The sequence below is a fragment of the Protopterus annectens genome, chromosome 6.part1 (genome assembly GCF_019279795.1).
Source record: "Protopterus annectens isolate FY-2018-M chromosome 6.part1, PAN1.0, whole genome shotgun sequence".
Classification (NCBI taxonomy): Eukaryota; Metazoa; Chordata; order Ceratodontiformes; family Protopteridae; genus Protopterus; species Protopterus annectens.
Window position 1 is genome coordinate 491,011,314 of NC_056738.1, and position 16,487 is coordinate 491,027,800.

The window sequence follows — 16,487 nt, forward strand, 5'->3', positions numbered from 1 at the left end:
GAAGGTAGGATACTGCTCAAGGTCAGGGTCATACCTGCCTGGGCTACATAATCAGAGAGCTCCTCAATGTCTCTTTTCATGTAGTCCAAGGAGGTACACCTCAGGTCATTTACACCAGCGTGGACAATGACTGAGTCATATTTGTACCTGCTGTTGAGAGACCTGAGTGCTTGCGTTATGTGGCGGATTCTAGCGCCCGACAGGCAGCTTACTGTGACCTTCTCCTTACTCAGTCTGGTGAGCGGGACATCAGTGTGTCTGACTATGGAGTCACCAATGACTAGTGTGTCTGGCATTGTGTTTGGCCTTAAGGGCTGTGACTGTTTGACACTCTGACTGTGAGGTCTATGTGTTGGGTGTTGTGTTCTGAGGTGGTGGTTGTATGGGTGTCTGCTTTGGTGGCCTCTACTGGTTTGGTAGATTTTTGATCAGAGCCTCCGAGTATATCTTTGTGTGTTTATGTGTATGATTTGAGGTTGTAATGGTACTATGTGAGACTGGGTCTATAGTGTGTGTGGTAACCTTCTCCTCCTGACTGGTCTTGCCAGTCCTATGTTGAGAGAGCTCAGCCTCCAGTTTGGCCGTATAGTTGCATCTCTCGCATGTATTTGTGTTTTGTGGGAGGAGGAAAGGGTTGGTACATGAGGCAATTGAAACATTGCCTCAATATTCCCAGGTTCACCAGCTGAGCAGGAGAGGACACAAGCAACTGATCCCTCGACATGCTAGAAGGGTAGATGAAAAACTTTAAAAAAGATTCGGGACGGGTTGACCGAGAAATGGGGTTGCCTTTTGGGGTACTATCTATGACAAGAGTGCCGTATCAAGGTAATAAGTACTGTAGGAGCAAGTGCTAGGTTTAATAGATAGAGAATAGTCTACTTGGAGTCAAGTAGAGATGATCTTTTAGTTATAGGATACGCTGATTTGATCAGTAGTATAGTTCGAGGAAGGTAGTTTTAAGGGAAAATTTGAAGAGTGGACTTTAGGTAGCCCGAATAGTTTAAACCTGCTTAACCGCACTGCCCTAGTGTGCAACAGTGGCAGCTCCTAATCGCCGCATAAAGGGCTTAACGCGCTTAGTGCTTTTATACCAGGGGCTGGAAAAGCTAGAAACTGGCCCAAAATGACCAATAAACTACTAGTTACTGGCTGAAACCTCACAAAACTGGACAAAGGCAGCTCAATGCTTCCCACTCCCACTGGTAAGCAAGGTAGCTTCCCTTCCCAAATAAGGCAAGGAAACAGTACACAGGAACTACAACCAAAGCCCAGGAATCAGCAACTCTGAAACTGGACTAAACTAGTAAAGCAGGAAAAACAAGAGATATTTTTTCTTTTTTTTTTTTTCACAAAACAGGCAGAAACAGGTACAGCAAACACTTATAAATGCTATGAATCAGCTACTACAGCTTACACAGAAGAATTTGCTACAAATACAGTCAAATAGTAACAAACAAGGATTCCAAGTGCAATATTAAGTTAAATGCAATAAAAACAGCTTCAATGTAACAGAAAGGCAGACAAAATACAGTTGCTAGGTATTCAGATGTGGAAAGCAACAAAAATATACTTAGTATCAAGAAAAGTCGCTTATTCAGCTCTCTGCAGCCTGGATTACTCTGCTGGCCCACGTGGAGTCTGTGCTGAGTAGGTACAAGCTGAAAGTTTTATACCAGGGGCTGGAAAGCTAGAAACTGGCCCAAAACGACCAATAAACTACTAGTTACTGGCTGAAACCTCACAAAACTGGACAAAAGGCAGCTCAATGCTTCCCACTCCCACTGGTAAGCAAGGTAGCTTCCCTTCCCAAATAAGGCAAGGAAACAGTACACAGGAACTACAACCAAAGCCCAGGAATCAGCAACTCTGAAACTGGACTAAACTAGTAAAGCAGGAAAAACAAGAGATATTTTTTCTTTTTTTCCTTTTTTTTCACAAAACAGGCAGAAACAGGTACAGCAAACACTTATAAATGCTATGAATCAGCTACTACAGCTTACACAGAAGAATTTGCTACAAATACAGTCAAATAGTAACAAACAAGGATTCCAAGTGCAATATTAAGTTAAATGCAGTAAAACCAGCTTCAATGTAACAGCAAGGCAGGCGAAATAAAGTTGCTAGGCATGCAGATGTCGAAAGCAACAAAAAGTATACTTAGTATCAAGAAAAGTCGCTTATTCAGCTCTCTGCAGCCTGGATTACTCTGCTGGCCCACGTGGAGTCTGTGCTGAGTAGGTACAAGCTGAAAGTTTTATACCAGGGTCTGGAAAAGCTAGAAACTGGCCCAAAACGACCAATAAACTACTAGTTACTGGCTGAAACCTCACAAAACTGGACAAAGGCAGCTCAATGCTTCCCACTCCCACTGGTAAGCAAGGTAGCTTCCCTTCCCCTAAATAAGGCAAGGAAACAGTACACAGGAACTACAACCAAAGCCCAGGAATCAGCAACTCTGAAACTGGACTAAACTAGTAAAGCAGGAAAAACAAGAGATATTTTTTCTTTTTTTTTTTTTTCACAAAACAGGCAGAAACAGGTACAGCAAACAATTATAAATGCTATGAATCAGCTACTACAGCTTACACAGAAGAATTTGCTACAAATACAGTCAAATAGTAACAAACAAGGATTCCAAGTGCAATATTAAGTTAAATGCAGTAAAAACAGCTTCAATGTAACAGAAAGGCAGGTGAAATACAGTTGCTAGGTATTCAGATGTGGAAAGCAACAAAAATATACTTAGTATCAAGAAAAGTCACTTATTCAGCTCTCTGCAGCCTGGATTACTCTGCTGGCCCACGTGGAGTCTGTGCTGAGTAGGTACAAGCTGAAAGTTTTATACCAGGGTCTGGAAAAAGCTAGAAACTGGCCCAAAACGACCAATAAACTACTAGTTACTGGCTGAAACCTCACAAAACTGGACAAAAGGCAGCTCAATGCTTCCCACTCCCACTGGTAAGCAAGGTAGCTTCCCCCCAAATAAGGCAAGGAAACAGTACACAGGAACTACAACCAAAGCCCAGGAATCAGCAACTCTGAAACTGGACTAAACTAGTAAAGCAGGAAAAACAAGAGATATTTTTTTTTTCGCTTTTTTTTTTTTTTCACAAAACAGGCAGAAACAGGTGCAGCAAACACTTATAAATGCTATGAATCAGCTACTACAGCTTACACAGAAGAATTTGCTACAAATACAGTCAAATAGTAACAAACAAGGATTCCAAGTGCAATATTAAGTTAAATGCAGTAAAAACAGCTTCAATGTAACAGAAAGGCAGGCGAAATACAGTCGCTAGGTATTCAGATGTGGAAAGCAACAAAAATATACTTAGTATCAAGAAAAGTCGCTTATTCAGCTCTCTGCAGCCTGGATTACTCTGCTGGCCCACGTGGAGTCTGTGCTGAGTAGGTACAAGCTGAAAGTTTTATACCAAGGGGCTGGAAAAAGCTAGAAACTGGCCCAAAACGACCAATAAACTACTAGTTACTGGCTGAAACCTCACAAAACTGGACAAAGGCAGCTCAATGCTTCCCACTCCCACTGGTAAGCAAGGTAGCTTCCCCCCAAATAAGGCAAGGAAACAGTACACAGGAACTACAACCAAAGCCCAGGAATCAGCAACTCTGAAACTGGACTAAACTAGTAAAGCAGGAAAAACAAGAGATATTTTTTCTTTTTTCTTTTTTTTTCTAAAACAGGCAGAAACAGGTACAGCAAACACTTATAAATGCTATGAATCAGCTACTACAGCTTACACAGAAGAATTTGCTACAAATACAGTCAAATAGTAACAAACAAGGATTCCAAGTGCAATATTAAGTTAAATGCAGTAAAACAGATTCAATGTAACAGAAAAGCTAGGAGAAATACAGTTGCTAGGTATTCAGATGTGGAAAGCAACAAAAACTATACTTAGTATCAAGAAAAGTCGCTTATTCAGCTCTCTGCAGCCTGGATTACTCTGCTGGCCCACGTGGAGTCTGTGCTGAGTAGGTACAAGCTGAAAGTTTTATACCAGGGGCTGGAAAAGCTAGAAACTGGCCCAAAACGACCAATAAACTACTAGTTACTGGCTGAAACCTCACAAAACTGGACAAATGGCAGCTCAATGCTTCCCACTCCCACTGGTAAGCAAGGTAGCTTCCTTCCCCAAATAAGGCAAGGAAACAGTACACAGGAACTTCAACCAAAGCCCAGGAATCAGCAACTCTGAAACTGGACTAAACTAGTAAAGCAGGAAAAACAAGAGATATTTTTTTTTTTTTTTTCTTTTTTCAAAACAGGCAGAAACAGGTACAGCAAACACTTATAAATGCTATGAATCAGCTACTACAGCTTACACAGAAGAATTTGCTACAAATACAGTCAAATAGTAACAAACAAGGATTCCAAGTGCAATATTAAGTTAAATGCAGTAAAACAGCTTCAATGTAACAGAAAGGCAGGCAAAATACAGTTGCTAGGTATTCAGATGTGGAAAGCAACAAAAATATACTTAGTATCAAGAAAAGTCGCTTATTCAGCTCTCTGCAGCCTGGATTACTCTGCTGGCCCACGTGGAGTCTGTGCTGAGTAGGTACAAGCTGAAAGTTTTATACCAGGGGCTGGAAAAGCTAGAAACTGGCCCAAAACGACCAATAAACTACTAGTTACTGGCTGAAACCTCACAAAACTGGACAAAAGGCAGCTCAATGCTTCCACTCCACTGGTAAGCAAGGTAGCTTCCCTTCCCCAAATAAGGCAAGGAAACAGTACACAGGAACTACAACCAAAGCCCAGGAATCAGCAACTCTGAAACTGGACTAAACTAGTAAAGCAGGAAAAAAGGGAGATATTTTTTTCTTTTTTTTTTTTCACAAAACAGGCAGAAACAGGTACAGCAAACACTTATAAATGCTATGAATCAGCTACTACAGCTTACACAGAAGAATTTGCTACAAATACAGTCAAATAGTAACAAACAAGGATTCCAAGTGCAATATTAAGTTAAATGCAGTAAAAACAGATTCAATGTAACAGAAAGGCAGGCGAAATACAGTTGCTAGGTATTCAGATGTGGAAAGCAACAAAAAATATACTTAGTATCAAGAAAAGTCGCTTATTCAGCTCTCTGCAGCCTGGATTACTCTGCTGGCCCACCCTACACTGATAAACTACATCACTGTGACCATGAAACAGTGGCAAACCACTATTTAGTTAAGCCACGATAAAGAACAAATTATTATCCCAGGAATAAAAATTCAGAGGGGATAGTCCAGGGTGACTGTCACTGCTGCTCTTTTGTCTTGCCCTTAACCCATTAAACTGTCTGCTTAACAGGTTAGGCTATAATTTGGCTCCCAGAAAGCAACAAAGTGTAAAGATTTCTCACCTTCTCTTTGTAGATGATTTAAAGCTGTATAGCTCATCAGATGAGGAACTGAAAGCACAACTCCAAGTAGTCAGAACTTTTTCAGATGATATAAGAATGTCATTTGGTCTTGATAAATGTGCAAAAGCAACCTTTAAAGCTGCAGCATCAAGAAAACATCAAGTTGGGACAAGAATGTGATAGAAAAGAACTTGAACAAGAAGGAGTGTATAAATAATTGGGAATTGATGAAGGATCAACAATAAAACATGAACAAATGCAAATAAAACTCAGTAAGGAATATTTTAGAATACATAAATTAATCCTGAAAACAGCACTGACATCTAGGAACAAAGTTCAAGCTATAAACCAGTTTGCTCTTCCTGTCCTAACTTACAGTTTTGGAGTGACTAACTGGCCCCAAAAGGTGTTGGATAGATTAGACAGGAAAACAAGAAGGATGCTTCATCTCATCAAATGATTTATAAAAATCAGTGCATACCAAGATTATATATCCAACGTTCCGAAAGAGGTATTGGCCTCCTTGAAATTTATTACATGTATAGATCTGCAATTGTGGGACTGCATACATATCTGCTGACCTCACGAGACCCAAACATAGTGAAAGTTTTGAAACATGAGAAGAATAAATATAAGATGACTTCCCTGCTTAGTATAGCAGGAGCATATTGGCATTAAGCAGGAACAGAAATCAAACCAAAAGTAGATAAACATCAGGCAACAACTGAATGTGCCAAAAAAAAAGAAAGAATATTAGGTGAAGGATCAGATATGAAGGCAAGAAATGTTGAAAATGCATAATTATAGCTGCAAGTATAGAAAACTCCTGGAATAACCTCATGTTGATCAGGATCGAATGCAGGAATGGTTAAGGAGAGGCAAATTCAAACCAAAAAGATGAAAGGTTAATATTGGCAGCCCAAGACAGAGGACTACATACACGGTGGTTTATAAAGTCCATTTAACATGTGGGAGAAAAAGGTAAATGTAGGTTTCATAAAAAAGAATTGGAATTACTTGCACACTATGTTGCTGGCTGTCACATACTAATGGCAGAAAGACTCTATACTGAAAGGCATAATAATGTGGCAAGACTGTTGCACTGGGGATTGTGCAAACATTATAATATTGAAGTAGCTGAAAAACACTGGAAACATGAGCTACAAAGCTTCATAGAAAATGATGAAGTCTATACCACATAGGATCACCCATTACCAACAGTTCAGAAGATAGATGCGAGAAAACCAGATATAGTGGTCCATGAAAAGAAGACAAAAGTAGCATTGATCATTGAAATTGCGACAACCTGTGACTACAGTGTCTTGCATACAGAGAGAGACACAAAGTCATAAAATACCAGGATTTTCAGGCAGAAATGAGAGCAATGTGGAAGAAAGATACCCAGACAGTTCCAGTACTAGTAGGAGCAACGGGTCTTATAAAAAATAATCTACAATCCTATTTAGATATGTTACTGATGCATGTAACTGTGTATGAATTGCAGAAGGAGCAATTTCTGGGCACACTGAGGGTGCTGCAAAGAGGACTTCTGGCTGACATCAAAGATTGAAACAATATTAATTTCATGAACTTTAATCATACTTTGACTTAGGAATGGAGTCCACTCCCGTCATGGTATTAGAAACCCAAAAGACTTGGAGAAATTAAAAAGCAGTAGACAATAAAGCAAACGCAGCTCAGAAAAGTTCTAAATAGTGCTTCTCACTCTTATATACTAGTACATTCTCAAAGATGCACTGTGCTTACAGTTCTGTCCTAGTGGCTGTGTTGCTCATTGCACTCATGCATGTGTACACACACTCACACACACCACACCACACCCACAAACACACACACATATGCTTCAAAGTGCAGCAAGTTAGTAAATGTGATACATAAACTGATATTAAAGTGCATCACCAAGGAAACACAGACTTTGGTTATTGCAACATAACCCTGGCAATTAACATGACAAAACAGTGGTGCTACCTGCAGAGCACAAAGCCCATATGGGACTTAAATGAGGACTGGAAAACAGGAACAGGTAATGTGACAATCTCTGGGTAGAAAACTTCTGAATAGTGTTTCCCACTGCTTCATCCTAGTACATCCCTAATTATGGGTATTGTGTAGCATACAGCTCTTTATTAGTGGCTGCATTGTATATCTCTGTCCTTCCCATTCATACACATACACATACATGTACATGCACACACACAGTGCAGTGTGTTGCATATAGCTGTCTCTAAGTTGCTGTGTTGCATCGCTCCTCCTGACACCGACACACTCACTGTGTTTTACATCTTTTTCTCTTTCCCACACACAGACATATTAATTGGTTCATAGGTAAGTCCTAGTCAATTAGTCTGCAAATGATTACAAGCCTACCCTATATAAAATTTCCCTTTAGCCTCAAGGAGGGCAAGACAAGATAGACTGGAAAACAGTTTGAGGCTGCCAATCCAATTATCTAGGTTTACCTTGAAGGAGGCAGGCCACTACTCTGCTTGACATATAGTGGAAGTCTGTTTCAGAGATGACGGATACACTGGGTTAAGAATGTATCACACCAATGTGACTTATTTATCTGATGATGAAGGTTTAGTTCCTTTAACTGATTATTTGATGTCCCATTATTTCTGCAAAGGTGTAGGAAATCAGATAGGGTTGGATCGTTTATGGTACAAAAGGTTAGACATAGATCTCCATGGAGGAGTCTGTAAGAGACTGAGCACAGAGAAAGAGCTGTAAATCTCTCCTTATAACTAAGATTTTTGATGCCATTGATCTTTTTGTTATTAATCTCTGAGATCTCTCAGGTTGTGTGATATGTTTAGATAAATACTTACCAAAAGGCAATGTATGTGTGTGGATATATTTGTGTGTGATAAGTAACTTCCTTCTCCCACCTATCTTAGCAATCTCTTCCTTGTGCCAGCTTTGCTCTATTCATGGGGGATGGACAATGCCCTGCACTAATGATTACAGTGGGCTGCTTCTCATGTTGCTGTCATCATACACTTAATTTGCATGGCATGTAGTCAGTCATACTGTGCATGTTTAGCCTCCTTTGCCTTGTTCCATCTAGTGCCAACCATATGTGTCTTTGGGAACACTTTACATGCGCGAATTACTGAAAGCTCGAATTGCATATGGTCGAGCTTTCAGTAACTCGAATGTGTAAAGTGTTAAAAAATAACACTTTACTTACCTTAAAACATTACTTACACACAGAGGCAAGGACCCCTGTATGCTCTGTGTGTAAGTAATATTTTCAATTTTTTTGCAATGTTGACAGGAAATGGGAAATCTCCCATTTTGCGCTTCTGCATACAGCGCAAAATGGGAGATTTCCCTTATCCCCACTGTAGCACGATTTCGGAGTTGGTATATTTAAGTAGGGGGGTGTGGGGGGGTGCAGGGGGACAAAGCCCCCCTGAAAAAGTGATGTTTGACTTTTTTTTTTTTTTTTTTTACATTTTATTTTAGGAGTTCAAGTTTCCGAAAATCGAACTTATGGTCTCAACCATATGAAGTTTGGGTTTTTGGGAATTCCAGCTTCTAAAGTGAATCCGCATCTTTACAAGGTACAACGTCTGCTGTACTTTGCACATTACAGAATAATGGCACCCTCCCTCCCTGCATACCATTGAAATGATCCATGTACCCAACAGTGGCACCCTCCCTCCCTGCATAGCATTGAAATGATCCATGTACACATCAATGGCACCCTCCCTCCCTGCATACTATTGAAATGATCCATGTACCCAGCAATGGCACCCTCCCTTCCTTCATGTCATTGAAATGATCCATGCACTGAGCTACTGCTTATTAGACTATCTGTTTGACTCTGCACTATATGTCTGCTGGACTGACAGAGACACAATTCTGCTTATGAATCACAGGTCCTTCAATACAGAAGCAGAGATGCTCTCCACTCTGTTCTTGAAATGCTGTACTGGTGGTGGTGGTGGTGGTGGGGGGGTATATTTGCCTAGCAGCACATATCACAAATCTTGCTGGAATATTAATTTTCCTTTATAAACTACTAATATTCTGTTACTTAATCCAAATGAGCTTATAAAATATTTGTGTGTACCCTTATGCTTGTTCATCTGTAATGATATGCAATTAAATGAACATTTGCTAAAGGCTTATGCCCATTTTTTTGTAAGCCATGCTTTTTAGATTTATAATCCTTATTTATTTATATAGTTGCTGACAAATATATTTCCAGAATTACCTAGCAGAAAAACGCAATTCTTTCATTTTATACCTTCTGAATGAGTACTTATTCATCATAGTTTTTCCCTTTTGGTTCAATATTTTGAAACAATCTCAAAGATACAGTTTAGAATTTAATTTCTACCTCTATGCTATTTTTGTTTATTTCCCTCAGCAGACTTACAGACATTCAAATATAAGAAAGTGCTTAAATAGACAGTGTCTGTAGAGTATCATTTTGTAGTGCAAAAACATGTTAACAAAGAAAATTCTTCAGTTAAAAAAACTTTAAACCTCATCATGAACTACTTATTTTTATTGCATGAACAAGATTCCAAAAAAGGTCTCATTCCAGTCATTGGGGGGAAAAAAAACATATCATTGACTCTTCGGGTCAGCAGACTTCAGTGGAGTAATTATATTTTGCTTTATCATAATCTATGAATAAACTCAAAAGAATGAGGAATATATAAATAGTCAATGACAGTGCCAAAAAGAAGACCAAAAGGATTTTCAAATTTTAAAAATATGTTTAAGATGTCACATAAGGGTGTGTATGTATGTGTGCGTCTCTCTCTCTCTCTCTCTCTCTCTCTCTCTCTCTATATATATATATATATATATATATATATATCAGTGAATATTATAGGGAAAATATTGATTCCTTCTTTCTAGGTTTTATAAATTGTCTACATTGAAAACAAATGAATGTGGAAGATTTAAAACAGAAATATAACTAACAACTGCTGCATGAAAACTGGCTAAAACTGAAGACTGTTTTATTCTTTTATTTTAAATTTTGACAGTTACCACTGAATTCAGATATCTTCCTTCCCCATTGCTCATTCTCTCCCTATAACCACTCCAAATGGTGGGGGGATACTCTGGATCTGTCCCTTCAACAGGCGGGCGTCATCCTTCCAGATAGATCTTTTGGCTACTGGGTAATGAATGCACCCATGATCATGTATGAGGAGCTGAGAAGCTGAAGTTGCCATACTGTAGCCCGATGTGTTTTCTTTAAAGCTCTACCTTCAACTTAAGTGCATGGCTGACATTAAAGGATGCATGTGATTATACCATGACTGAAATGTCCCATCCTCTGTGGTGGTACTTCCCTTTGTCCTGCTTACCTACCACAGAAACAATTTCTTCTTCATGGTCTCAGTATCACCACAAGGGCTCGTGAACTGGCAGTAGCCCCTGCATGCCCTGATTCCTTCCCTCTCAAAGAGGCAAGCAGACAGCTCCTTATCATTCCTCTTAATCCAGACTAGTTCACCCAGGTGACTGAGACACTAGACAGACTCAGGTTGGCTTGATCATAGTCAGGACTTTATCCCTCTATGTTACAGACTAGTTTGAAAAATATTTTACTAGAGAAAAATGTGGTGTACAGTAGTGAGAAATATACCTCACAAAAGTTGACCAACTTTCTATTAAAATAAAAAAGAGAGTTGCAAATGCTAGATAAATTAAATCTGCTTTGACAAAATCCAGACTGAGGCAACATTAGGTTTTATATAGCTTGGAAATACTTGTGAATTGGCTTGATCTAGGCCTTGAATATGTGTGTGCTACAAATAGAACAGAAGTTAAATAAAACAACATTAATATACAAAGTGTTAGAAATATATGGTCTAAACGGAAAATTTATGGTATGGTGTATGGCTGTATAAAGTAAATCCTCTGATGGTCCAGTAGTAAACAAATATATAGAGCCAGTAATACAAGTTTAAAGAGAACTGAAATGAGGTTATGCAATATATTTGAAAAATCTCTGCATTTTTATCTGTGAATGGATTAGCAAAAATAAAAGCAGTAGTAAAGGGGCATTAAAAGATAAGTTCAAAAACAAACTTTAATTATGGCATATGTAGATGATAGAATGGATGTCTGAGGTGGTAAAGTTTTTAAAAGAAAATTTTAAGTATAATAAACTTAAAAATAAATATGATAAAATTGTATGTTTTGGTTTTTGAATGTTTGGTAATAGGAAGAAAGGTTGTTATGGAAAAGATTTGGAGGATGGAATGCAATTAGCTCAAGGAAGCAATTAAAGTATGGAGTAATTTCAAAGTGCTTTATAATAAAAGCCTCTCTGTGAATAAACCTGTTTTGTCAAGTGTTGGAAGTTTTGTAGTGGGTAAGCATGCAGTGAATAATAAAGGTTGAAGCTAGATTGTGATATTTTAACAGCAGCTTGTAAACAAATGAATTATAAAAGCCATCTGCTTCTTTCACAATACAAAAATACTGTTCAGGAACACCATCCATGCTTTGTTTGGAAACATAATGTAAGTCAAATCTAGCCTTCTCTAATATTCAGATTTAGTTGTAGATCACTCTAAAAACAAATGCAAACTCCTTTTACACTAACTGTCCCCAGCAATTAATCAGTTACCCAGGCAATTTAGTCTGAATTGTTCAGCTAGCCTTTATCTCAAATAAAATACTTCCACATTTTACAAATTCAGACCTGCACAGAAATAAGTGTTTGTAGTGTTTTTTTTTAGTACAATATTGTACTGGAAGTACATTTAATTACCTCTTTAATGTCAAGATTTTTGCTTTATATTTTTGGTGTGTTTCTCATAAAATGTTTGTTTTTCTGGCAAATCGTTGAGGATTGAAGTCCCTAAATAACAGACAATTGAGTTTTAGACTTCAAATCCTTTAGAAAATACATGCTAATACAAAACCTGTTAGGTTATCACCTTTTTAAGTTTATAAGAGCAATATTTAAATCTGTCCTAGTTTTGGGCCTCTCCCCATTATTTTTGGCTTTATCCATAAGTCATATGCTAAAAGGCTGGGACTTATGCTACTGAAACTGGTATTTGCAGAGAGAACAAATGTAGAACAGTTTTTACACTCCTGCACAGGCAGGATAACCCAGACGTAATCCTTATACTTCCACACAGGCAGGGATACATCCCTGTATTTTCTCTTCTGGAGGAAAATTAGCATTTTCATTTCCATGAACAAGCTTTGAATTGCCTTCATTCTGCAGTCTAGTAACTCTTTGAATTATTCCATTACTTTTTTTTCATATCAAAAGGTCAAAAATCTTACTAGTAGCTGGGCACTGGGTCTGACATGAACCTACTTGCAGCCATCCTTCTTTTAAGTTTTACTGCCTGCCTACATCTATGTGAGCTTCCTTAAACGGGCTTGCTCTCTCTCTCTCTCTCTCTCTATATATATATATATATATATATATAAAATATACCAAGCTGTGCTAGAAGGGTCATAAGAGAATTTGTCTGGCTTGGTCATCTGAAGAGGTAGAGTCCAAGAAAAATGAGCCTAAAAGCAAATCCATCCCTCAATAAAAGATCTGACTTCATTAACTTTATCTTGGTCTCTAAGTACTTTATTTTGGGAAACTAATATACATTTGCCTTGAAGAACTAGCAGAATATACCTACACGTCTTCTTGAACTAGAACAACCTCACTGATTAGAGAGGTACACTCAGGGCTTATCCACTTTGCTTTCCCCATATATATATATATATATATATATATATATATATATATATATATATATATATATATAAGTACAGATAGATGGCTAAATATAAATAGATACAGGTATGTGGAGATAGATATTCTAAATATTAGATATGTGTGTTACACTTTATGCAACTACTTTCTTTTCCTGACTTGAGGAGGACCAGACTAAATTCTGTAAGAATGGGTATTCTATATAGGGGCACTAGAGATGGTGGTTCTGGCTTATTTTTACTTCTTTAACTATGCACTGCACTTGAGAAAAACACATAACCTAATGGAGAATATACTGAAGGAAAAGGGTTAAGAATTGTAGAAGAATTTGTATAAGTGACAGATATAGAGATGCAAGGATTTGACTAATGCCATGAAAGGCATTTTTGAATGTATAATCTGATAATTAAAATAGATAAAATGTGAAAAACTGGGAAATATGTATATGTAGGTATTATGAGAGAATATTACAGGAAATGATGGTGGAATTTGATAAATGAGAAGGAGAAATATTCAGTGATGAGGATAAGAGTGAAAGTAAGCTAATATACACGTGTATTTGTCCTTCTGTGGACATTGTGTGTGATATATCAATAACAGTGCTTAAAAACACTAACATCTGAAATGAAGCACAATGTGATGAATGTGAAAGAATGCAGTGCTAGGGATGTGAAGGAGAAGAGGAAATTATATCGAGATTTTTTTAAATATAAAAAACTAGACTGAGGTTTGGAAAAGAGCACAAGAGATGTTAATGGTTAAGGTACATAAATATGAATTTTGTACTGTTAATCTGACATGCCCAAACCATCCTCCTCTCTGTTTCCTGTTGATTGTTAAGGCATCACCTAAATGTCTCAGGCATCCATGTTATGTTTCATCTGTCACCAACCCTGAAATGAAAGTAGAGGTAGCAACCATAATTCCTCCTGATACTGACTACCAAATCTCTCTTCCCTTTATTTCTCTGGTACCATTTCTTTGGACCTTCTCAACTAACTTAATCTTTATCCCTTTATCGACACCAACACTGAACAGAGTGCCCCAGGTAGGGTCTGACAACATAAGTACAGAGGGATAAAATAACACTTAAATGACTGTAAAATAAGAAATGCAGCTCAAGTAAGACAGGGTAAACCCAGAAAGAATTCATCTTTGGTGGATAATATAGTATTACCTGTTGAGAAGAGGCAGCCAGGTAGTTTGCTAGTGCACAAGTAGCATCATTGATTGTGACACCAGTAACATGAGCTCAGTAATGAACCCAGGTTGCTAGTGAGCTGACTGGAAGAAATCAAGGTTGACCATGATGACAACTGGACCACTGAGCCAAGGTGATGCTGTCTCATACTCCTGTCTGTAAATAAAAGTGAAAAGGAGGTGGGGGCCTTGTAAAGGTGAGGGGCAAAGAACATTAGCTGATGCTGTCTCATACCCTTCTCTGTGAAGAGGAAAAATGGGGAGGAGGAAGCCTTGTTTCATCACCACTGGGGTCAGAGTCCTTTTGGCCCTCCAGCAGCTAATCAGTCCATTCCCCACGTACCACTAACCCTCCAGACCAACATAGTTTTAATTCCAGTGTCATACATACAAATTGATTAATAACGTGTGGCCCAGAAAGAGTGTAGAGAGAGGATCACATCAAGGACAGGCACAACCATGCCATTTATCAGCACATGCTGTGCTGATATGTGCCAGTGGAAAGAGAATAGTCATGCAATTTATTAAAATAAAAATCAGTTTAAAAAAATACTTTCTACAATTAAACAATAAATTTCATAGTGTGTGCCAAAAATGTTACTTGTGGGCATCAGTGAAATACCTTATTCTGTATACTCCAGCAAAATTTAAATACAGACAAAAATACAAGGCTTATTAAAACTTTTCCTGTTTGGTTTCTTCAAATGTATAGGATTTACACAGTGAATAAAAAGCTCAACCAGGATAATGACTGTCTGGTAAGAGTCATTTTGTCCATACACAATGGGCTACTTTCCTTATTTGATATTATAATTGTTTACCATTGTTTGTCAACACATGATTTCAGGGGTGTAGTACAGACCTTTTAGAATTCTCTACCATCTTCTTGACTGATGTGCCATGGTCTGCCTCAGGAAGTATATATCCTAAATATCAAATTAAGGATGCAGCGTTAGGCTAGAAGCCTTTAATTGGGTAGCAAGTACTGTGACAAAGATACATCACTTAACACTCTTTTCTTTGCTGTCTCACCTTTACCCTTTTAATTTCGTTTATGCTTTTGAAGCTTGATAGTTGGTGGTTTTGGAATGGACAAAGTTTTGCATTAAAATTAAATTGTGTACCACATTTGACATGGCATGTCTGGACTGCCAGTAGTTTCTACAGATACTGTTCTCTGCATTCTTTCTTTGTGATTTAATTCCCCCTCAAACCTATAAGCATGCAGCTTTCAAACTATGTCTACTTTAACAGTTTATGTGGGTCATTTTACCTCAATCCCAACTCATTGATTTATGGACTTGTCCAGAGATTCATTGTGTCAAAGTGGGACTTAAATTGTAGTGAGTGAAAGGTCAGATTCCTTTAAATAAGTGTTATTTTCTTCCATCTCACATGGTGGATGGCTATACTTATTCTTTAGAAATGTCCATTAGTCAGCTCAGTGAAAGTCACAACAGGTCACGTAGTGACACCTGTAGCTTGGTTTTTAAAGCAAAAAGTTGAGCATATATTTTATAGTGTTAAGATTTCATTTGGAATATATAAAACATTGTAGTATGACTTTTCAAAACTACACAATGTACTGCATAACTCAACATTTATTGTTTTGCAGGTTGGTTGCAAAATTGCTGTTGTGATGTTCATATACTTCTTGGTGACTAATTACTACTGGATCCTAGTTGAAGGACTGTATCTCCACAGCCTCATCTTTGTGGCATTTTTTTCAGAGAGCAAATATTTATGGGGGTTCACCTTTATAGGATGGGGTAAGCTTTCTCCCTTTCTATTCATTTTGACATGTTGCTTATGAAGACACTCTATGCATGATGTTATCTCAGCAGTGTGTAAATGATTTGAAACATGATGTATTTTTATTCACTATGGTTGCCATACATCACACAAGTATAAAGATACAGTAGACAATATATAAACAACTTAGCTAACAATTTACTTGTGGTGTTTATTGCAGTTCCTTTGTTGTCACTGACTAGCTCTGTACATGCATGTTAAAATTTTTTGTCTGACACACCTTATTATCCGTCACTTCCTTTTTTGAGGCCCTGATTGTTTGTACCACATGGTGTGTAAATTCAGGGGACACTGTCTTCATGTTCATCTGTACACATAAACACATGCTGAACATTTCATCTGTCAGTATCTGTTATGGTTTACAG

The 16,487-nt window shown here is 37.9% G+C and overlaps 1 protein-coding gene across 1 annotated transcript in view; it reads left to right on the forward strand.

Moving 5' to 3' along the window:
* PTH2R (parathyroid hormone 2 receptor) overlaps positions 1-16,487 on the forward strand; it is a 1,294,618-nt gene that overhangs the window by 527,901 nt on the left and 750,230 nt on the right. The window contains exon 6 of the mRNA XM_044075404.1: positions 15,926-16,079. Coding sequence (XP_043931339.1) covers positions 15,926-16,079 — 154 coding nt within the window. The remainder of the gene's footprint in view (positions 1-15,925; positions 16,080-16,487) is intronic.